A 23,963-nucleotide genomic window follows, 5' to 3' on the forward strand; every position below is an offset into this window, starting at 1 on the left:
TCCATTCCCAAATGTCTTTTTTCATTTCATTTTTAATCCCCCCAAGGCATTTACTTGCTTCTCTTGATCTACATTCTACCTCCACCTCCACTCCTCCCTTACCCATCACACAAAATTAAAAAAAATAAGAAATAATAATACTTAGTCCGAATAATCACATTCAATATATTCATCAACTGAAAAAGAAAAATTCATGTGAGAACCATAAATTTTATTTTTCTTAAAGCTTTTCTGCATTGCAGCCTGAAGCCATGAGTGCTTTGGCAGATGGGTGGTACTATTGTTGAACCATCATCAATGGATCTCCTAAATACAATTATGCACCTCAGGACTGTTGCACCACTGTAGGAGGCATTGGTAAAGGGTGCTGCAGGGTGCCAGAGGTTACAAGCTAAACCTACACTTATCCCTCACCCAACCTTGAACATATGCAATACAATTTAACATACATGACTTAGTACAAAGTTGGCAGCTCTTATGTTTGGTCTATTTACAACCACTGGCAGTTCATGGAATTCAAATAATCACATTACTTCATGGAGCCACAGGCAGCACTTTTTTTTTCTCCCTTTACCTTTACTTGGCCCACCTGCCTTACATGAGAGAAAAGGCCGTATATACATATGAATGCATGTAGCATTACCAAACCTCGAACAGCAAATAGTTATTTTTTTCTTCCTAACACCTTCATAATCTACGTGTTAACCCTCTCACTAATTTTTTGCAGATGTAGTCATAAATAAGGATAAGCCTGTCCACAACCTATCTTCATTTTAGTCAATTTCAATTCAAAAATATTTGCATGGCACAAAGTAACTGGCTACTTTTCAACTATAAATTGCACATTCAAGGGCCTATCATGCCTCTGGTGGCCTCTGGCAACTTGTCTGCATAAGCACACATCAACTGTTGGGCCTCGACGTGAAAGTTCTGCAACTTCCTGCATGGCCTCTGACCCAAGCAGCGTGACAGGGTACAGAGATGACCCTTCATCCATGAGGTATTAAAATGGGAGGGATGGTGAGTGGGTTTTTTGGAGAGGTGGAGGGCGGTGTACACTTCAACTCGGCCACCCCACTTGTAGGGGGAAAAGGCCTTTGGGTATACATGTTTGTATGTACATCATGTCTTAATAGTATCATCATTACCATTATGTATATTAATTCTCATACCATGTTGAACCTTGTGTCAGTCAAATATATCACTTTTCTTTTTAAATGGCAGCTATTCTCAATATATGTTAACCCATCCTGAAGTTCATCTAAGAATGATTAATTATTCAGAAAACTAAATCCAACACCTTAAGAAGTGAAAGGGTTAATGAAGCACATGATTTTGAAAGTGTCTAGACTCTGAACTTCTACCCCCCCCCCAGAAAAAAAAAAAAAAAAAAATCAGATACATATGGCAAATATATAGGACACACGTTGGTCATTACCAATTGCAACCACTCAATATATCTTGCCTTGGCAAAAATCTTTTAGCCAACTGGATGTGAAACATGCCAGAACATAATACTCTTGTTCCTGAAATCAACTCATGAAGAATGTAAAACAACTTTATTTTTCGTTATTATTCATGCAAATTGTGCCTTGAACATGTTCTGTTAATATTTCTTTTCAGTAGCATTCCTACAACACAGCATACCATGACTTAACAATCATTTATGAAGGCAAGGAAAAAGATCTCTGAAGCTTTGGCTCATGAGGAATGACATTTGACATTACCTGTACATGCACAAAACTTTGCAGCTTCAATTATGTGCAATGTTCTTACATGCTATATATAATTGGCCATTATCTTTGTGTATATATAAATATTCTATCTCACACACATTCACGTAACACTTGCATCTAAATAGATTATTCAAAATGGAAAATGGACTGGATGAGACTCTACAATGAAATTCACAGCAGGTTATCAAAGGTTTCAACTATATCTCCTAACACGCTAAATGCTTTATCAATAGTATCGGGCTTCCGAGCTGCTCCTTCACTTCCTCTTGAGCTAGCTGGACCTGCTACGGCAGAATCAGCGACAGGAAGCAGTGGGGGTGGGAGGGAAGATGGCTGCTGGCTTCCAACAGGTGATGCCAAAGGATCGGCTGAAAAAGTCTTGGAATGACCAGTGTCACAAGGAATGCTTGGAATGCGACCCCCTTGAATCGAAAACCCAGAATACATTCCTGGCCTGCTGGTATTTGGCGATGGAAGACTAGAGGGCTGCGAGGATGCTTGGGGTTTTGGGGCTTGGGCAAAGGGGTTGGTGCGGGAGACAAGAGGATCTAGCACCGGGGGCAGGCTGATGGGCTCGGAGTTTTCTTCGATGGGACCAAACGGGTCTGGAGGTGATCTTTTGTCCAGAAGTCCACCAATGTCATCCAGAGAACTACAAGAGGCACCATCTTTGTCCTTGTTCCTTGATGTAGTTTTATCCAGCATGCCTTCTGATTGCTCTGGCACAGCATCCAGGTCTGAAAGACCTTGGAGGAAGAAGAGAGATTGCTGGGCAGCAAGAATGTCGGGGCTGAGGGGTGGCTGGACTGTTGAGGCAGCGCTTGTGCCCTCAAGGACGTCTACCTCACCAGTGGAGTGTGGTTTCTGTCCTACTGTCTGGAACATAAACACCAATGCACTTATTCTGCTTCATTATACATACTCTTAAATCAAACAATCCATTGCCCAGATTCTATCTGTTCTAAATACCAAAGCAATCCTGGTTACCATACATATGTGCATAATGATCTTGCCATCTTCCACATTCTAAAATTCAAATCATTAAAATGTTTGGTCCTGTGTCAAACTAAATTATTATTCTTCCATTAAATTCTAATATGCTCCCAAGACTATCCAGGATTCTTTAATTATCCAACTTCTTCTGTGGTACATATTCTTGCCCACTCTCTCTGAAACTTCAGTACAAGATTTTACTGTTAACCATCGATTCTGGCTTCCCTCCTTTATTCAACCAGGTGGCAAACTAGCCCTAAATTTTTCACTGCTGAACGACTTGAAACAGCTCAGTGCCCTATTTGTATTCTGACCAGCTTGGGGATGGATCTAAATCCAATATTCTAGTTCTTTGTCCTTACTTCTCATTCTTCTTATTCTGTTACACCTTTCTCTCCACTGAGCTCTTTAGATTCCAACCTCATTTCTGTCATCTCCCACCGTTTCACTATTGTCTGTCAGTTACCTAGGGACTGTGGGCATCTAGCAAAAGACCTGGGGCAATGGACTGATAGACTAAAAAAACATAACAATTCCTCTTTGGTACACAGGGAGAAACTGGTTTGAATTTAAAAGGATTTGATGTTGATGTCACCTACTTCATATAGTACATCCAAACTTCAATGATCTGTATCAACTGCACCTTGTATTTAATAGGCTGATGCATGGAGTTTTAGTGGTCTCCTCCATCAATCAATCCAATGCCCCAGGTCTATCTTGCAGAAGACTCATGGTTCCCATAAAATCAACAACTGCCACCAGATTAGCCCATAGGTCACTCAGGAAAAACAATATGTTGTCTGGGTAAGGCTTGAGTGGGAGCAAGTAACTGCATCTAGGACAATTTGCAAGTGTGACCAGGCTTACTCTGTGGTGGTATGGTTTTAAAGCTGGATAGTGACCTGAAAACAACTGTGATAATGGTTTTTGCTTGTTGTGAGAGGGATTTCTCTGTAGGACTGATATCTGGAATATTCTGATGTAGGGAGTGTGATTGGTTGATTTGACTGATTTGCTGCACAGCTTCTGACCCAGGACAGATACAAGGATGACCTGTCATCCAGGAGAAGCCAAGAAAAGAGAGAGGGAGGGAGGGAGGGGTGGTGAATGAGAGTGGTGTGGGTGGGGATGAAATGGGTGGGAGAGGAATTATGTCTTTTGACTTTGGCTACCTCCCTTGTATGGCATAAAAAGTCTTTGGTATGTGTATTTACCTAGCTGTATTTTATGGGAAGGGGAGTTATGTATGTATGTATGTATGAGTTTGATTGGTCTTGGAGTGCTTGTTTTATGATCTAAGTGTATTGGAGTTTCTATAAAGAAATGCTGTATGGTGCAGATGTCAGGTTGTTGTTGATGTTTTGAGTAATATGCTAATAGTGTTCTTTTTCAGTTGGTTTGCTTATGTTATGTAATGGGATGGCTGTGTGGGATTAAGGGTTCTTACATGCAACTATGTGCATCACTTTCAGGTGCAGTTCTATGGATAGGAATTTGGTTCTAACAACCTACACTCAAGTAATCAATCTGTTGCCCCAGATCTCTTTTGCACAAGACCCACAGCTTCCTACAAGAACCTACACTCAACAAGAAACAACTCTTACCTCTGGGGTGAGAGGAGGTGGTAAATTATCTTGAACTGGATCCTCCTCATCAATGTTTGCTTTACGAGGACGAATGATGAGTGGACATCGCTCAAGCACCGAATGTATTTCTTTTGTCATGCCATCCTATAACAAGATGGCTACATTATTAAACCACTCACAAACATATCTAAAACACCAAACAACTAGTGGTCATGTATGATTTAACATATGAATGCAAAGTATTTATTCAAGAGTCCTAATATCAAAGACTGCAGTTACAATACTGAATCACAACTAAATGTCCGACTAATAACAACAATTGTTGCCTCAGTTTCACCAACTGGAAATCCACAACCCTCTAGGAAAGAACTTTGCTCTTTCTGTTGTATTAGTGTGGGACCATTTTCATGTCACCAGTTGAAAGTATAAGGGAGAAGTGGCCTGCTGACAGCTCTCCTTTTGTGAAGTGGAGGAGATGATACAGTAAAAATTAACAGGGAGATATCTTGGACCCAGTCTGGAGACTGTGTGCCAGCCCCTCAGGGCTCCATCTTCAGTAAGGAGAGAATTCTCTGCCATCCACCTTGCAGGACCACAATTATAAAGTACCCATCACTAGTGCAATGTGACACCAATTATAGGTACCATACTGCAACTACTCTACATGCATACAATGAATAACCAGTGTAGCATTCACATACATCAACTAGGACATCATTCACAAGGAATACACATATATGACAACCAAGGAGATGAGTGGGAAACAAGGGTGGTGGATGGGAGTGGAATGGGTGGGGGTGGATGTATGGCTTTGACTTGGCTACCTCCCTTGTAAGGGGGAAGAACCACTTACTATATAGATAGATAGAACAACTGGGGTATCACTTACAATAAATAATCATATAAAATAACCATGATACTATCAGTGGCCAACTACTTAGTGATTGTGAGAATTCAATGAACCCAATCAAGAGGAACATGTATGGCAATATTCGTTTCTATATGTAGAATGTAACTAACATAGAGAATTACATATAAAAATATCAGACGTATTCATTGCCACATGGCCCACAATCTTAAAAAATTTCCCCACCAGTTAACCTCTGAAGAATTCCTCATTGTATATTTACCTTAAAGCCATCCATTTCTACTATTAGATTATCCGACTCATCCAGCATTTTATCAAGTCGAGTCTTTAGGTCCGTTAAAGTGTTGATGTTCTGCTGCATCATTCGCACACCCTGCAACAGACAAATCATATCCTTAACTGTTGCAAGGAAAAAAAGGAAGGTAACAGCACAACAGCAAAGGTTAATCAAAGATTAATCCTGATAATGAACCCTTGGCTAAGGTGACAACCCTTAAATTTAGTACATACATACATATACCAAAGGCTTTTTCCCCTTTACAAGATACATACATATACCAAAGGCTTTTTCCCCCTTACACGGGGGGTAGCCAAAAAGAAAAAGGCATAGAAATCACTCCCACCCATTTCATTTCCCATATATTCCACTCCCCTCCACCCTCCTATCTTGGCACCTCCTGGATGACGGGTCATCCCTGCATCCTGTCCACTGCCCTGGGTCAGAAGCAGTGTTGCAAGACACAGCACATCCACAGCAAGGCCGCTTCATAAATTCGGCAACCCCCCCTCTCTGTCCCCTCATGCAGAAAAGGAGAAGACGGGGAGAAATCCCTTCGGGCTGCGTCAAATTTTTTTCCTTACATACTTCCTCACCCCCCATCCCCCACCCACTCCCCCTCATGCATCACAGCCTCATCTATACACAACCCTTCTCCATTCACCCCTATCTTCTGTCCTCTCCCGTCCTTCCTCCACAGACATTCCTCTCTTTTGTAAAGCCCCTTTCACCCCATCCATCCATCTCATCCTAGGACACCCCCTCATATTCACTCCTTCCACCTCTGCCTTCCACACTTCTTTTACTAATCTTTCTTCACTCATTCTTTCCATGTGTCCAAACCATCCTAATACTCTTTCATCAACCCTATCTCCCAGCTCCCTTTCCACCCCTGTTCTCCTCCTCACCTCCTCATTTCTCACTCTATCTAGCCTAGTAACCCCTATCATACTTCTCAGACATTTCATCTCAAACACATTCAAACTCCTTCTCTCTTCCTCTTTCATGTTCCATGTTTCTGCCCCGTACATTGCTGTTGGTACAACCACTCCTTCATATAACCTCCTCTTAGCATCCATTCCCAGATGTCTATTTCTCATTACACTTTTTGATCCACCAAGGCATTTACTTGCTTCTCTCAATCTACATTCTCCTCCACCCCTACTCCTCCCTTTCCTGTCACATTTGCACCCAAGTATCTAAAACTATCCACTTCCTCCAGTTTCTCACACTTAATGCTCACTTCCAGCCTGCTGTCACTCTCTCCCCTTGTACATCTCATCTCCTTTACAAGATAGGTAGCCAAAAACAAAGGCATGAAATCCACTCCCACCCACTCCACCCCCATATACTCCACTCCCATTCACACTTCTCCCTCCCTCTTATCCTTGCATCTTGCCTATCTCCCTGGGTCAGAGGCAGTGTCGCAAGACACTGCACATCTGCAGCAAGGCCACTTCATTAAATCAATGATACCCCCTCTCCATCCATCAACTGAACACAAGCATCTAATATTTGTCAGAATAACAAGTTCAAAATGTCATGGTATGAAGAAGTTCAAAACAATGGTAGTGTTGATTCTGGTAGTGGCAACACTAATGATAGTTTTAACAGTGACAATGATAGTAATAATAGCTTGATAGTGGTGATAATTAAGGATACCAAACTTTTAGTCCCTCAGCCTAGAACAGGAGTCACCAAACTATAGCCCATGGGGTCAGTTCATCCAGTCCACTACTCTCTACATGTCAATTACTTTTTGAAATCTTTTTATTGTTTTTTGGCTACCTCCCTTACAAGAGTGAAAAAAAGCCTTTGGTATATGTATTATTTTTTTTAGACTTTTTGGTAAATATGTGGAGGGAGTGAACATGAGGGGGTGTCCTAGGATGAGATGGATGGATGGGGTGAAGGGGGCTTTGGGGAAGAGGGGAATGTCTGTTGAGGAAGGACAGGAGAGGACAGAAGACAGGGGTGAATGGAGAATGGTTGTACATGGATGATGCTGTGATACATGAGGAGGAATGGGTGGGGGGATGGGGGGTGAGGTAGTATGTGTGAGAAAAAATTGACGCAGCCTGAAGGGATTTCTCCCCGTCTTCTCCTTTTCTGCATGGGGGGACGGAGAGGGGGGGTCGCTGATTTAGTAAAGCGGCCTTGCTGTGGATGTACTGTGTCTTGTGACACTGCCTCTGACCCAGGGCAGTGGTCAAGGTGCAGGGATGACTCATCATCTAGGAGGTGCTATGATAAGAGGGAGGGAATGGGTGGGAATGGTTTTATGCCTTTTTCTTTTTGGCTACCTCCCTTGTAAGGGGGAAAAAGCCTTGGTATATGTATGTATGTATGTCTTTATTTTTTGTGTATTGGTATTATCTTTATCTCTGGGGTATTCACTGTATTGTATTAGACAAAATGGTTATGTAGCGAGTGGAATATATGGGAAATGAAATGGATGGGAGTGATTTCTATGCCTTTTTCTTTTTGGCTACCCCCGTGTAAGGGGGAAAAAGCCTTTGGTATATGTATGTATGTATGTACTCATCATTCTTTAAGTTATATGGTCCACTGTGAAAAAACTTAGGTGACCCCTGGACTTGAAAATAAAATACTAAAAAGAATTGCTCACTTCACAGACGAAGGAATCTCCATTCAGTGCATTAGGTGGAAGGGCTTCTCCTGACATGTAACGATCAAACTCGGCTTGAGTGAGACCTAAGCTTTCTGGTGTAAGCTTTTCAATGAAGGCAACTGCACAACACTGAAAAAAGAAAAATTACACACAAAATAATTACTATTTCTATAGGTAAAGCCAAAGATTAAGATAATCACAAACAATACTATAGAACAAGAAAGACAAAGTTACTAATATTCGTGGATCTTATTTGGTGTTGTTGAAATTTTGCAGTCTTAGCCATAAAATATATAAAGATTGTCCAGTTTTGTTTGAAATTTTTTATTTCTTTCTAAATATATAATGGATATTCTTATAGGCTATTTGTTAAACTTTAGGAAGTCAAATTGTTTCAAGATGTCTTAACATAGTTTATGACTAAGACTGCAACATTTCACCAAAGGTGAGATCAATGAGTATTTCATACTAACCTGTCCCATATACATACAGAACAGGGTGAAGGAAAGAAATATGAATGTCATAAAATAAATTTCTAACCAAATGCAGTCTCACCAGATTAGTGAAGAAGTAACCTGCTTCTCCACTCTGAAGACGTGTCTGCTGACTCCAGTTGGTAATGTAAGTAATGTTACTCTGCAGAAGCGGAGGGTTGGCCTTCAGGACGCAATAAATCAAGGAGGGCAGGAAGTCATCTGCCGAAGCAGGTGTGCCATTGCGCGACTCCTTCAGCATGTTCATGACTTGGTGACTTGCCGACACCAAACAGGACAATTTATCGGCAGGAGTTCGTTTGCTGTTCATCTCAATCAGATCTGAACCAGGAAATAAAGAACATGTATTGTGCATTACAGATGGACATGACTACATACATACATACATGCATATACCAACGGTTTTCCCCTTTACAAGGGAGGTACCCAAAATCACAGACATAAATCCACTCCCATCCATTTCATCCCTACATACTCCACTCCCATTCATCCTCCCTCCCTCCTTCCCTCCTTTCTTGGCTCCTCCAAGAGTCATGACTACAACCTAACAAAATTCTTATATGCAATCAGATATTATGTTTCTACTGTCATTAGCACTACAAGTACTACAGCAGTCTTGGGTTCATTGCAACAATATGCCATGAATCAATCAATCTATCTGTTGCGCCAGATCTGTCTTGCAGGAGACCTATAGCTTCATGGTAACTAGCAACAGCAAATGGATTGACAATTAAGTTGCTCAGAAAAGAAATACTCTGTTGTTGTCTAGGTAGAGCTGGGTGAGGGGCAATGTAGGATGAGGTGCTCTATGTCTTTAGTGTGATGGTTGCCTCTAATGCAGTTTGTTTCTGGGTTGCTATTGTTTCAGTGCTGGAAAGTGACTTGAACATTGCCATACTAGTGAGGTTCTCGTACCTCTTGAGAGGGATTTTTCCATGGGGCTGATGTCTCAATGGGTAAGAGGTTCCGTCAGTCATGAAAAGTATATTCTGTCACTTGAGGGTGATTAAGTTTTTGTTGATCAACCAATCATTCTGTCAAATAATCCATTGCACTAGGGCCCTCTTTCAGGAGACCCACAGCTTACAGTTAACTGGCAACATACACTAGATGGTCTCATAAGTCATGCAGGGAAGAAAAAATGTGTCGTTGTCTGGATAAGGCAAAGGTGGGGCAGTGAGTGATGCCTGCATCTGGGGAAGTCAGTTTTTGTGGCCAAGCCTATTTTGTATTGGTATTGTTTTTGTACTGGATGGGAACAATCATGCTAGTGTGACTCTTCTTGATCATCATAGATAAATTGATTGAAATACACAAGGCATATACAACTAATAGAAAAACAGCACAGTAAATGGAAATAATGTGAAAATTATCTATTTACACCAACCTTCTTTGTACTTGTCCAAGGATGCCCCTTACACTAATAACAAAAATATTAGGATACATCTACTTCAGCAGTATTATCTATTTATATACAATAGGCTTCTTCCTCTTTACATGGGAGGTGGCCAAGGCATACACCCCCCATCCCACTCCCATTTCAGTAGTATTGACTGCTTAATGAATGACCATTTTAAGCAATGAAATTAATGTTCTTTGAAACTCTCCCCTTGCCAGGTACCTTCAATTCGCTTCCACCACTGACCTCCACTCCAAATAGCAATGCTCTAAGTCACTTGGCCAGTAGGCATCTCACACCAGCAGTACTACCACCCAATATTTAAGAACCAAGAAGCTGTTTTACCTGTGATTGCTCTCTCTAGTGTGTGTCGAACCTCAGGATTGGATTCGTCAATACCACACTCGAGGTGACGACTGCTGACCCAGTTCAAACTTCGAATCCTGTCAGGGTTTCAAATGATGAATCATATATCTGGCATCATTTCTCTATATAAATAGTAAAAGAAAAAGAAAATAAAAACAAGTTCTTCAGTTGTAAAACATGACCAATATCCTTTCTATGCAAAATGCCAATTTGAGGGGGGAAAATTCTTATATATCACATTAACAATCAACATTCTTTTTTTTTCACAGACCAACTTCATCAACCTGACATCTGAGGGGTGCAAACCCAAAGAGTCCTTTTGAATCAATTGCTCAACCATACATCTATCACCATTAGTGTTGCATAGCTGTAGCTGTATATGAGATGATTAATATAAAAGCATGGGACTGGTAATATCAATTGTACTGATAACTTTGATTGAAGAACCTCTTTACAGACTGCCAAATACCAGTCAATTTTATTAAATTTCAACATCACTGGGTTATAGTAGTATGAGGAGGGAGGTAGTTGCCAATTGTCAGTTTTATTTATGTGAAAAGGCGGAGGAAATATGTTAACAAAGATAGATCTAGAGCCCAGTCCAGAAGTCCAGAGACCAAAGTTTCAGTACATTGGGGCTGTACCTCCAGATGATGGTGAGCGTTGAAGGGTTTTGAAGACGGGCATCTCGGAGGTTATGCCCATGTCCACCTTGCAAGTAACCATCAGTGATGCCTACTAAGTTTGATCAGTAGAGAAAAAGACAGGATCCCAAAAATATTGCCTAGCTCTTTTTCTGTATATTGCAATTAGGTTAAGTACACTTACCATAACTTGGGACTACCCATAGGCACAGTACTTGCTAGAAGTGGTCCTGAAAGATGGGACACAACAAAGAACCATCTCTCTACTGTCCATACTAAAAACCCATCAACAACCTCACCTCAATCTGGAGGTAGTACTGTATAGTCCACAGGGTCTGGCATCTCCAGATCAGACCCAAGACCTCCATAAATCAATGTAAGATAAGTAAGGAAGGAAAGAAGGAGGAGGAGGAGGAGGAGGAGGAGATGAAAAGAAGACAAGAGGAAGAGAAGAATAAAAGAAGAAAAGACGAAGTTCCTCTGACCTGTTCTGAATCTGGAGATCCTTCTCTTCATTACTGGCATTTACTGTGCCGATAAAACTCTTGTAGAGACGAGTAGTCACATACCGCTCAGTCAAGTCATTTGTTTTATCAATTTGTTCACTTGTTAGATCTAATAAAGAAATATCAAAATCTAATTAAAGATGTATAGAGAAAAAAATATCATCTATGAAAGACAAATAGTTAAATATATTCAAAGAAAATATAGACCTTATCAAATCATGGACTGTTTAAAAAAAAAAAAAAAGGAATGAATGATAGGAAAAGCTACAAGCCTACAATCATTAAAAAACATTTCCATGAACATCCTTGCTAACTAACATACATACATATACCAAAGGCTTTTTCCCCCTACATGGGGGGTAGCTAAAAAGAAAAAGGCATAGAAACCCCTCCCACCCATTCCATTTCCTATATATTCCACTTGTTAACTAAACAATAACAAAACCTATTATTCAAGATACCACAGGATTATGATGATATTAACAACATCAATGGTTGCCCTGAGTTTTTTTTTTTTTTTTTTTTTTTTTACTAGATACCTGCAGCCCCAGAATGTCTGGCAATGGTTCTCAGACCCTCTCAAAGATCTCTTGCAGTAATTGTTATTGGGAATTGTAGTGTTTGCCTTAGTTCGTTAACTTTCCCTCAAAGTGTTATTTTCTTTGATTCAGGAGCCTTTCCTGAAACTTCGAACCACGCCTATGAAATAATTTTGGTTTGATAAATTGGGAAACTTTGAGAAATTACTTAAAGTGAATGTAACCCGTGGCTTCGAGCTTTTTTCGAACACGTAAGAGTTCCGTCGAATACGCCCCACTATCGTCGGGTCAGAAGACAGATTACCCAGAGCTCTGGTTCCTGACAGACCTCTCTTAAAACCTGTCGGTAAGGGACCTTACGTCTTCACATCAGAAGCCTTCAAGTTCAACCTAATTCAAACCTACAAAGTTTGAGAGCCTTACCAAGTAAGTTCTCAGACTTTCACATGTATGTATTGAACTGTAATTACCATACTCTCTGGGTTGAAACTTTAGACTCGTGTCTGTGTTGTATTAGTGTGGAACTGTTTATATGTCACTGGCTAAGACTAGCATGGGGAGGGGAGTGGCTGTTAGCTGCCCACTTTCCTAACATGCAAAAGGTGCAGGATATACAGTTGGAGGTCACCAAGAGAGAGATCGCCTAGTCTCGAGATCCATGTGGGCACTGCATCTACTAACAGAGGTGTAGGGGTCGACAATTTTTGAAAATAGAAAGCAAGGAGATTATTCTCACTGTCATTCATCTTATCTTATCTTATCAAAAGGCTACCTTCTTTATAAGGGAAAAAAGCCCTTGGTATTATACGTGTATATGCTTTTATACCAAGATGCTTTTCTCCTTTATAAAGGAGGTAGCAAAGTCAATGGCACATACCTAATCCTACCATTCCACTTCCTCTTATCTTAGCTCCTCATGGATGATGGGTCATCTCTGTATCCCGCTCACTGCCCTGGGTCAGAAGCAATGGAGCAAGGCCACCACACTTAATTGGGGAAAAATTGGAGAAATCCCTTTGGGCTGCTTCAAAACATCATTCACACATAAGCACTTCCAATCAAATCTTCCAATCTCTCTTAATTCTACCACTGATATTTTTTTCCTAACCCATAAATAAAATTAATCACTGTAATATACATTTCTGGCTGCTCCCTGATTCTATTGAGGGATACACTCACTATTTAAAGGTTAAATTATTAAAAAAGTAACACACCTTGAAACTGTGGCTGTGTTTGAAGCATATCGTTGATCATGTTGTAAAAGTCATGGACATCTTCACCTGCCTCATCAACAGTCAAATTATCAACTGTGCGAATCATTTTGTCAATGTACTCCTTTATCTGACTGCTTATCCACTGCTGGGTTGTCTTGTCCAGAGTCTAAAATTAGCCAAAACAAACAAAGCATAAAATATTTCTATGTCTACAACTCAAGCAATGACATAAAATGGAAAGATTTTTTTCATTGTTAAAATATATATTTAAGTAGGCAACTTTTTTCCAACACATTTGCCATATCTAGCTAAGTGACAGCTAAAAATACATATGTATATTACACAGATGACATAATGAAAAAATATCCTAGAATGCCCGATCCTCCCGAGATGAGAATATGAAGCAGTGACGTGGTCTGTCAATCAATCAATCAAACGTTCTTGTCTGGTGTAGGAAGGTTTTCTCTGTGGGACTTATATCTAGGGGTTGTTGTTAGAGTATTGAGTGTGGTGGTCTTTCTTGAGGTGCTTGCCCAATCATCTGGGCATGAACATGTTTGTGTGTGGATGTACTGTGCGGTTTGGGTGGTTGTGGTAGATGTTTGAGAAGTATGCTTTTGGTGTGATTTCAATTTTGGTTACATTCAGTTGGATATGTTTCTGTTATGTAACAAGATAGGTAGGTAGGATTGAAGGCTCTTGTACAGATTTATTTGTCTATCATTTTCATGTGGCATTTTATGGTGGGGGGGATTCTGATTTCTGCATGTTGGTGTTTTATTGGGGTGGTTTTGGTGCATTCTGTTAATATTCTCAATGTTACATGGAAAAAGATTAATAAATCAATGAATGAGGAGGTCCCAAGTCCCCTTGTTCTGCACAATTCTGTTAATCTTACAACATGCAGGGGAAACTGGAGATAGTATTTTCATCCGAGTGTTAAGGAAAACATCTTAACTGCCATCACCGTGGCCTCCATTTCATGTAGCAAATGCACTAAATAATAACATCAATACCCTATAGGGGGTCCTGTATATTACAATTACATAACCCTATTCAACCTTTGTAATCAAATCATCTTGCCATTACCTTGAGGAAGTCACTAAACTCTTGACCTGCTCTCTGTGATTCAAAGCTAAGCTGCCTTGTCAGTTTTGCCTGCTCTGTTTTGGATGGATCTGTGGATGGTCAATGTTCAACATTAATGACATTTTTCAACAAGGAGAAAACATGAACGTCAACAGTGGTATAGTGCAAATTGAGTGCTACTAAATCGTCTGGAATGATTCAATATTTCTCACACATTTTCCACCAAATGAAAGACACAACTTTAGTGAAATGTAAAACTTAGTCACATAATCTGCATACTGACAAATTGTAAAATACTATCTATCACAATCACACAATAACAATGTATAGATTAAAATACTCCGATACCAACCTATGACAACATGAGGTCTGAACATGTAAATATTTTGTAAAATCTGGGTTATCAAATATATCAACAATTCTGATAAGTCACAACAAAGAAATGAGCACAGACATGCTATTATCATTCATAGACCAAAAGTTGGTCTTATCATTTAGCTTATCTCTGCAAACTTGCTGATTGATTAACGATTTCATAATTTTCAAATCTGTCCTCCACATTTCATTACATCATGTACCACTAACCACCACAGACAACAAACAAAGCAGGTATTCGCCTTGGCGACCAAAGCCCCTCTTGGGGAGAGGTGCCACCTGCGTAGCACTGCATTGTGGACAAATGTCCAGGATGTAACACTTCACCCCATACTATTCAACATGTCATGGAAGACTGCATTATACACAATCACGCATGCAAACAACACAACATACACTCCATAAAGGATTTGTGGGAAAACCCCGTTTCGGCTGTGGCATTCCTTGAGGAGGCAGGACTGCTCAGACTAGTCTAGGGATCAACAACATATATACATATATATTTATGTATGTATGTTGTTGAAGTATGCCAAGACAAAATATTCTCATGTTCAGTATGCTGTTCTATCAGGAACCAACCTTTAGATGTGTGAGACTTGCGAAACATGGACTTTACTGCTTTAGTCTTCTTATCAAGTTGCTGCCGCCTTTTTTCTTCAAAACGATCAAATTTTTTACTAAGTGATGATGTCGCTGAAGAGGTGAGCTCTGAAACATCACTCACTGATCTGCTCACTTTACTGCAAAAAGACAATAACATGAATACAGCACTACTAATATCACGTTATACATAACTAGAAACATCTCCATTTGAAAGATGAATATTTTTCATCCTTTGGCCAGATTATTTCTATAAAGATATGGGGACATTATCAGTTGTCCTTTCTAAATTCAATCCATCTTAGAGCAAAGGATTGTCTGATCTAGATTTAATCTCTTAACACCATGAAATAGTGTTATTTTATTTCTTATGTTAAGTGTTACTGGTATTCCTTCATTACCAAACAAGATTTCCATACTGCTACATTCATTTCTTTTTGCAGGTACCAGATTTCATTCCCCTGTTGTGTGTCATTGATATTGATCCTTTACTAACAAGCAAAATCTTAATATACAAGTAGTGCCATGGGAGAATGTGTAAAAAAAAATGTTCTCCTACATCAGTATCACATATCTAATTCAATTGTCATGTGCTGTTTGATTATCAAAAGCTCAATGATGTTCTTCAAAGCCTTAATGAAGGTAAAGGTATAGTACTTAAATGGGAAAAAATTCTATGATGCCATAATGACACATCTAAAAACCATTGATTATAAAACGGAGATGGAAGAGCATCAGATAAAATCTCAACCCCCCACTTACTTGCGAATCTTCTGAGTTGGATCAAAGACCATTTTCCGCTGCTCTTTGTTGTTTACTAGTTCTTTGTAGCACTTGGAACAGTAGCTGTCCCATGCTGGGTTGCCATAGAAACCACATCCTTTCCTACATAGAAGTTCAGATTCATTGATGTGGGGCCTTGCCCCAGTCCAGGCAGAGTTAGACATCTTGGATTTACTGGAAACAAAATAATTTCATAAGTATACATGGCAACAGATCTATCTTTATGCTAAGGGCCTCTACCTCTTTTAAACAGGGGAGGAGGCCACTAATATATAGAAAGATCTGACAACAGATATACATACACAATAACTCACATCCATTCACTACACAAAATCTTATAAAGTATGCTAATTGTGGAAGGCATTAATCTGATCAATTCTTAACCTCTTCCAATGAGGCGAGACACTGTATTTCTATTATTCTATCTTGCAAAGGACAGGTACGGTTATGCAGCTTGAGATGTTGCCATGATGATGGCTTATTTGTTTAATTAGATTACTATCAGCACAAAGCCATCCCTTCTATGAGAGGAGAAACCAAGCAAGGGAACTGAAGGAAGTGTGAAAGCATGGCAGAAAGGACCACAAAGAACAAGGTTAAATACACATTTGTTATTGTTCATCAACTCCTAAGAGTGATGACAAACCCCACCTCCACAGACCCTTCTCAGACTCCTATGTCTCAATCCTCACCCCCATAAAAACTACAAAGTCATTGGGAAAGAGCCCACTCAGAGCTTCCTATTTGTACACACTAAATGGAGTAGTCGCATCAACTCTCTCCAAAACCAAGGGGTCTGGGGTCCTCCAAACACTCGGAAGAAAACATAAAGTCTTTCACATCTACAGCCAAGTGCTGTATACCCTGGGCTACATTGCCACATTTAAGTGAGGCATGCTTCATTCAGTCCTAGCCCTGAAGGGCTCCAAGGAATTGGAGGAATAAGATCAACTCTTATCTTATTTTACTTTTTTATCACTAATATTTTTGCATGCTCTAAGAATACAAAAGCACTCGTTATGTGCCACAAGTCTATGCAAAAGTTGCAATGATCTTGTGCGCAGTATGCCTACTGGTCATATTCAACTTGAGAAGGGTAAATCTTACTGTGATCAAGTCAACTCCTACTGGGCAGATGAAGCATGGAGAGGAGATAAGCAAAGCACACAGAGTAGGGAACCATGAGGGTGACAATGGGAAGCCATGGAAGAAGGAAATGATGGGAGAGAGGAGCACTGTTACTTCCACTGCCTCACGTCTAACCCAACACAATGTTGAACACAGATTAGTGTTGATCTAGTACATATTAAGAGGGTTTTCTTTTGAGATTATGTCAACGATTATCCAATACTAAATTCTTATTTGTTTAGTATGCGTGTGTTATATGGTTCAATGTTTCCGTAAGGATGTGTTATGCAGCCATATCACTTACTGAGCTTTTCCAAATATTTATGAATCTATATGGAAAACTGTACTATGTGATGTGATATGATGTGATGTGCAAATGAACCAGATGGACCAGTACCTGGTCTAAATACATGCAAAACACAGTTAAGATTCTCAAGCAAATACTGTAACAGTAAAAATTTAATAAAAATGGTTAGTATAGCAAGATCTGCATTTAATGCTACACTACTCCCTTGAGATGAGAAGCTACCTCAATTGAACAACTTGGCAAGAGCCAGACCAAAAATTATATATCATGTAACTTTATAAAAAAAAGTTAACATAGCTAAACAGAAGAAGTTTGTAGATAGATATAATACACACTCAACCTGTGGGTCTGCTGTTCCTCTGACTCCCTTCTGTGGTGCCTTTGATTCTGGGTGTAACTTGAGAAGTGGTTAAGTGATAGAAGACAGGAGCACACAGAAGGGAGGTAGGGAGGTAGGGAGGGAGGGTGTGAAGTGAGAAGGGATTGTGAGCCAGAAGGAGTGGGTGGAAGGAAGGAGATGGAATAAAGGAGGGGTGATGAAGGTGTAAGAAGTGGGAGGTAAAGAAGATACGTAGGAGTGAGGGGGAGGGAGACAGGAATGGCAAGAAAGGTATGAAGAGGGTGAGAGAAGGGACAAGAGAAATAGGGAGAAGGTAGGTGGAGATCCTGAAGTAAAGTATTTGTATTTCATGCTTCTATCCTTGGGGACAACACCATCCCAAACAAATGGGTTAAAAGTTAGTACAAGAGAGATCTGAGGAGGGCAGCAGGAAGGAAGGATAGTATAAGATGTAATAAACACCCCATACAGGATAGAAGGGGAGGAGTAAGGAGAGACACAGGGAATGAAAAGGGCAAGGCTGGGGGAGGGATGAAGGGGAGTTTGAGAGGGAGGGAGGGAGGGAAGAGAGGTGTGGGAGGGAAAAGAGGTGAGCAAATGAGTGGATGGATGAGTTGGGAAACAAACAAGTGAGGGAGTATGGGAGGGATGGTGAATATGTGAGGAAGGGAGAAGAGGTGGATGCATGAAGGGAAGAGGATTAGTAGCAGGTAAACAAGAGGTGGGTAATGGAGAGAAGTAAATAGAGAGAAACAACAGTGAGGGAGGGAGGGAGGAGGAGGAAAAGAAGACAACAAGAGAAAGAGAAAGAGAAAGAGAAAGAGAGAGAGAGAGAGAGAGAGAGAGAGAGAGAGAGAGAGAGAGAGAGAGAGAGAGAGAGAGAGAGAGAGAGAGAGAGAGAGTGTGTGTGTGTGTGGGGGGGGTGCAGGAAGGCAGACAGGGCGGGTGAGGGAGGTAGGATAATGAGTGGCACAGGAAGTGGTTGGTGGAGCAAAGACAACAACATCATTTGAGAAAGTGGAGGGAAGGAGTGAGAGAGAGAACTGTTAAGGCAGATTGCTGAGCACTACAGAGAACAAAGCCATACAAGTTCAGTGCAGGGCACGGCACAACAAAGATGGGCTAGACTTTTTCAGGACAGAATGAGTAAAGGCATAGAAGATAGGCAACACTTGGGAAATAGCTTCCTGGTAAAATAAAAAGGTTTCAAAAAAAAAAAAAAAATCATGAATGGTAGAGTAGAAGTATCTGGCATTAAGGGCAAGGAAATCATGCTTGCCAGAACATCAGGAAGAAATAGCCACAAATTAAGTAGCTTCAGGAGTACACAGTACTTTTAAACATGCTGCTTCACTAATCTATATCTCTGCAGTAAACTACACTATCTAAAACTACATAAAGGGGCAACTGATGTACCCTATCAACTCCATCATTTTGAAAATGAAGTAACACCACCATTACTCATTTACAATAATTTATTCAAAATAATTTCTTAAACAAAAACAGATTTTTCAAAAGTAAAACTGAAAAGTGAAAAAAAAATCTGCACGATTTTTTTTTTTACCAAGTTATGTGCTAATTATCACCAAGTGTGCCTTGAAAATGAATGAACTGCTACAGAAACATTTTTGTATTCCCTCATGCACCTGCATGATGAAGACCATGTTTACCACATGTGGAGTAAGAAGAGCAACACCACAGTAAAGCACTACTGGTACATATCATTATAGGATGATGCCCTTGTCAATGTGTGGACATCTTAATTTGGTTTACTATTTTCACCATATGGCAATTATATATTCTGTCAGGCAAACATCATCCCCCAATAGTGATTGAACAACTGTTTCTTTCTTCTAAGGAATCGTTTGAGTGGATCAGACTAAGGTTTGATTGATTAACTTTAATCAGAATTGAAGCTGATAATAACAGCATTTCTATGTCTGCCTGTGTGCTGGTGGTATAATCAGACATATGCTGGTTTAACATTCACTTAGTTGTGGATTCAAATCCCACACTCCTCTCCAATTCCCAGCAGTGACAGTTACCTGCCCCAACAGTCAAAGCAAACAAGGAAAAGGTGACGGCTTCAGCCACAGCCAAGTGTCTCTTGGTGTAAGCTCCTCACCACCTACAGCAGTTTCTGGTTAACTAAGCCAAGATTTTGGAAATCCCAGTCATTATCTACATAATCTACCCTAATTTAAGGTAGCATCACGTAACCTAATGTTATCAACAAAATACTACCTAATCTTTTTATTACCAAGGGGGACCAATGACGGGTACCTGCTTGCTGCAGTAGACCTTCAAGATGGACAGCAAAGTTGCTCATTTCAAAAATCCATCGACCCTATCCCCTCTATCAGTATGTGCATCCTTGAGTAGCTGACACTCAGTCTCCATAATGAACCCAGGATATCTTTCTATCAATTTCAGCTGTATTTCTTACACTTTTTCACACACAGAGCCATGACTACTTTCCCTCTCCTACTACTTTCAGCCAGTAATACAGAAAAAGTCCTACATTGATACAACAAAGACAACACTCCAAATTCACTTCGAAGAGAGATCTGTGGGAAGTTCCGAGGCCCGTTGCCAACCACTATTAGGTTGTGGGTTATCCACTTAGTGAAAGGCACGGCAATCATTGATTAATTTTCTCCCAGGAAATTAGTTATACAGGAAAGATAGCATGTCATGCTATAGTTACTGAATTTATAAAATTGTCATTTTGAATATTTGAAATGAAACTGAAAAAGACAAAATAAATATCAATACAGCTCTTGTTAAAATTACAGAATCATGCAAGCATGGATATTTAACATGGAAATAATGTTATCTAATAGCTCGTAACAAAACCTAATATAACCATTCTATACAAATATATATCTTCCAAATGCAAAAAAGAAAAGTGAAAAACGTGTTTGTCTGATACTTGAATAGAGCCCAGATTTCTTGACAGATGCATTGATCTATGATACATGGAAGAAGAAACAATAAAGTCCGGCAATTATAATATAGGCATTTTCAAAACTTAGTATGATCAACAAAAGCACAAAGACAAGCTCCCACAAACTCTTACTCTATATAAAACAATTACCTAAACACGAGATACCAAAGACCAACCTCTCCTTAACACTCCAAGCTTCACATATTAGCATACCTGAATGCCTCCAAGTAACTCACAAACTTGTTGTCCCCCAATAAATTTTGACCTTCATAATCATAACTGTTACTGTGAAAGAAATGTTACAGAAATGATCCCCCTCTTCTCATCTCTTTCAACCCACAAATTTAAGAAATGACACCCAAAACAAAGTACATATATATGGATAAAACACTAGAATAATGCCACAAAAGGAAATCTGTTGCCTACATAAAAACAATAACCTGGAAAAAACTTGTTTACTTGTTCACTTATGACATTTAAATTGCTCACGTAGTCCATTTATTCAGCATACAAAATGTTCAAGCCATACACTCTGTTAAGAAACATTAAAACACCCATAATCACCAATGCTATATAACAGGAATATAAATTTCCAAACACTCCAAATACGAGAAGTATGAACGCAAGGATCATAAATGTTGGTTAGATAAAATCATAAATGCAAACTGACATTGAGCCCCCGTGGCATAAGATGGAAAGTTATATAATCCACTAATGCTAGGCAAAATACTCACAATTTTCACGTCGAGTTGCATTTAATATTAACTCGTATCCTTGGAAAATTGCGCACTTTATGTTTATGGGAACTTATGCTCCCTTTTTAGTTTGTCATCTATACACTTCCTATATATGCTGTTGAAACAGTAAAGTTCACTTACCTATACGTAAAAGATCTAGGTTTTCTAATTCAAATCTATGATTTGTAGATAACAACCATGAAAGAAGTTCAATTATCTAACAACAGACTTGTAAACATATTCTCATCGAATTGATGCTTTTCTTGTACATTTCGTATCAGCTGACATCCTGACAACTGCAGATTGGACGCAATATATGTTCATTTCATCATTATCTAAAATGATTATTTTCTATGGTTTCTAGTAAAATTAATTTATTGAAAATTAACATTCGTTATTTTCCATAATGTATAAGCTGAGCTATTTAATAAAAAGAAAAAACAAAACCTACTGACATTCAAACATGAATCATAGAAAACTAGCTTTTGAGACATGATATGACAGGAGTGTCTTTAAATTTGACAGCTAAATCTAGATAGGATCGATTCAAAATCATATCATCTGTTATCGAATGGTTCTTACAGTTATATGGATGATGGAATACCTTCGCTACAAATAAAAATGTAAAAAGGGTGTTAATTTATGTAATCCTATTGAACTGAGGATTGAAGCATTATAATACAAATAAGTTGAATTATTGAAATTTTGGTATATGATCCATACCGTTTCCATTTCTTTCCTCCACAAAGGTCACCAAACCAAGCAGCCATCGAGAAGTCCAGGGCTGAACTGACATGAGCTGGGTACCATCATTTCCAAATCTGTAGGAACCACTGGAGACTTGTCACTTGTACTGGTTGTTTCGATGAGTGGTTACCGTAGTCAATTAGTACTATCGTAGCGGTTAAAGTAAATGAATTGCAATATGATGACGCTGATATAATTTTATTTGACTTATCATCTTTTCTGGTATATATATTGATCCTTAATTTGCTTATCATTTACTTCTATACTGATAAACAACTAGAAGTGGATGCACGAGTGGGTAACGTAGATATTTATACATATTACTAAACTAGACGCGTTTAGAACTACTAACGTAAGAACATAAGAATGTAGGGGATTGCAAGAGACCATAAGGCCTACACTAGGCAGTTTCATGTCCATTACCACCTGTCATCCCCATCCATAAGTTTGTCTAACCATTTCTTAAAACTACTGATATTTTCAGCGCTCACTACATGGTTACTAAGTCTGTTCCATTTAATGACCACCCTAATAGTACACCAATTCTTTCCTATTTCCTTCTTAGATATAAATTTGTCCAATCTAAATAAATTACTGCGAGTCCTGCCCTGTTGTCTTAATATGATGACCTTGTTTGCGTCACCTTTTTAAAGCCTTTCATCCACTTAAACACCTCTATTAGATCACCCCCACTCTGCGTCTCTTCGTAAGGTAAATTTCTGAGCCCATGTATCATTTTTGTCATTCCTCTCTGTACTGATTCTAGTGAATCAATGTCCATTCTATATGACGGAGACTAAAACTGTACCGTATAATCATGGATGGGTCTAACTAACGTTAGATAGAGTTTGATAATTACCTCTGCACTTCTATTCGTAACCGTCCTAGCAATGAAACCTAATGATCTGTTAGATTTATTTCTGGCGCTAATGCACTGTTTGTGGGGATTTAAGCTCAGGACTCACTAGAACTCCCAAGTCTCTCTTGCACTCAGGTTTTCTCTAAAAACGTATTATCTAAGCTCTATCTGTTTTCATGCTTGTGTAGCCCTATGTTTAACACGTTGCACTTAGAGATTTTGAAGTCCATTTGCCATTTCACCGACCATGTGAACAATTTGTTAAGATCATCCTGCAGAATATCGGCGTCGTCTCCTGACCTAATTAGGTGTCCTATTTTAGTGTCGTTTATGCCTGGGGAATTCCACTAGAAACACTCCCCATTTGCATTTTACTTCATTTATGGTGACCCGCTGTTTTCTGTTACTGATCCAAGCTCTAATCTATTCTAACACTTTTCCTCCTACGCCATGGGCTTTGATTTTGTTTAGTAGTTTCTAGTGCTGTACCTTGTCGAACGCTTTGCTAAAGTCAAGGTAAATAACATCGTAACTATCAATGTTATCTGACGCCTTATATACTTTATTGTAAAAAATAGAAGATTAGTCACATATGACTTGCCCTTGGAAAAACCATGCTGTGAGTCACGAATCAAATGATCTCTCTCGATGTGATCTCTTAGTCTATTAACTATTATTGGTTCAAACCTTTTACTTATAATCGATGTCAAATTGATTGGCCTGTAGTTGCATATAGACGATTTATCTCCCTTTTTGAAAACGGATTTTGTTTATTTATTTCTACATCTCCACACGAT

At 39.4% G+C, this 23,963-nt stretch overlaps 1 protein-coding gene across 4 annotated transcripts; it reads right to left on the bottom strand.

Annotated features, from left to right (window-relative positions):
- Positions 1 to 196: 196 nt before the first annotated feature.
- Positions 197 to 22,351, bottom strand: Rabex-5 (Rabaptin-5-associated exchange factor for Rab5). Of its 4 annotated transcripts, none has more exons than XM_076213217.1 (12): positions 22,284 to 22,351; positions 16,081 to 16,275; positions 15,298 to 15,458; positions 14,344 to 14,432; positions 13,255 to 13,420; positions 11,481 to 11,610; positions 10,331 to 10,428; positions 8,648 to 8,907; positions 8,090 to 8,221; positions 5,446 to 5,556; positions 4,334 to 4,459; positions 197 to 2,612 (listed from the first exon to the last, which is right to left on the bottom strand). In XM_076213217.1, exons 1-12 carry the CDS (start codon positions 22,328 to 22,330, stop codon positions 1,908 to 1,910), a joined length of 2,220 nt encoding a protein of 739 aa, XP_076069332.1. In that variant the 5' UTR covers positions 22,331 to 22,351; the 3' UTR covers positions 197 to 1,907. The 4 variants fall into 4 exon arrangements, with proteins under 4 accessions (XP_076069332.1, XP_076069333.1, XP_076069334.1 ...); XM_076213218.1 differs by lacking the exon at positions 22,284 to 22,351 and adding an exon at positions 21,702 to 21,873; XM_076213219.1 differs by lacking the exon at positions 22,284 to 22,351 and adding an exon at positions 21,558 to 21,699.
- Positions 22,352 to 23,963: the final 1,612 nt, after the last annotated feature.

Source organism: Oratosquilla oratoria, chromosome 31, assembly GCF_046742065.1.
Source record: "Oratosquilla oratoria isolate Oo_2021 chromosome 31, ASM4674206v1, whole genome shotgun sequence".
NCBI classification, from domain to species: domain Eukaryota; kingdom Metazoa; phylum Arthropoda; class Malacostraca; order Stomatopoda; family Squillidae; genus Oratosquilla; species Oratosquilla oratoria.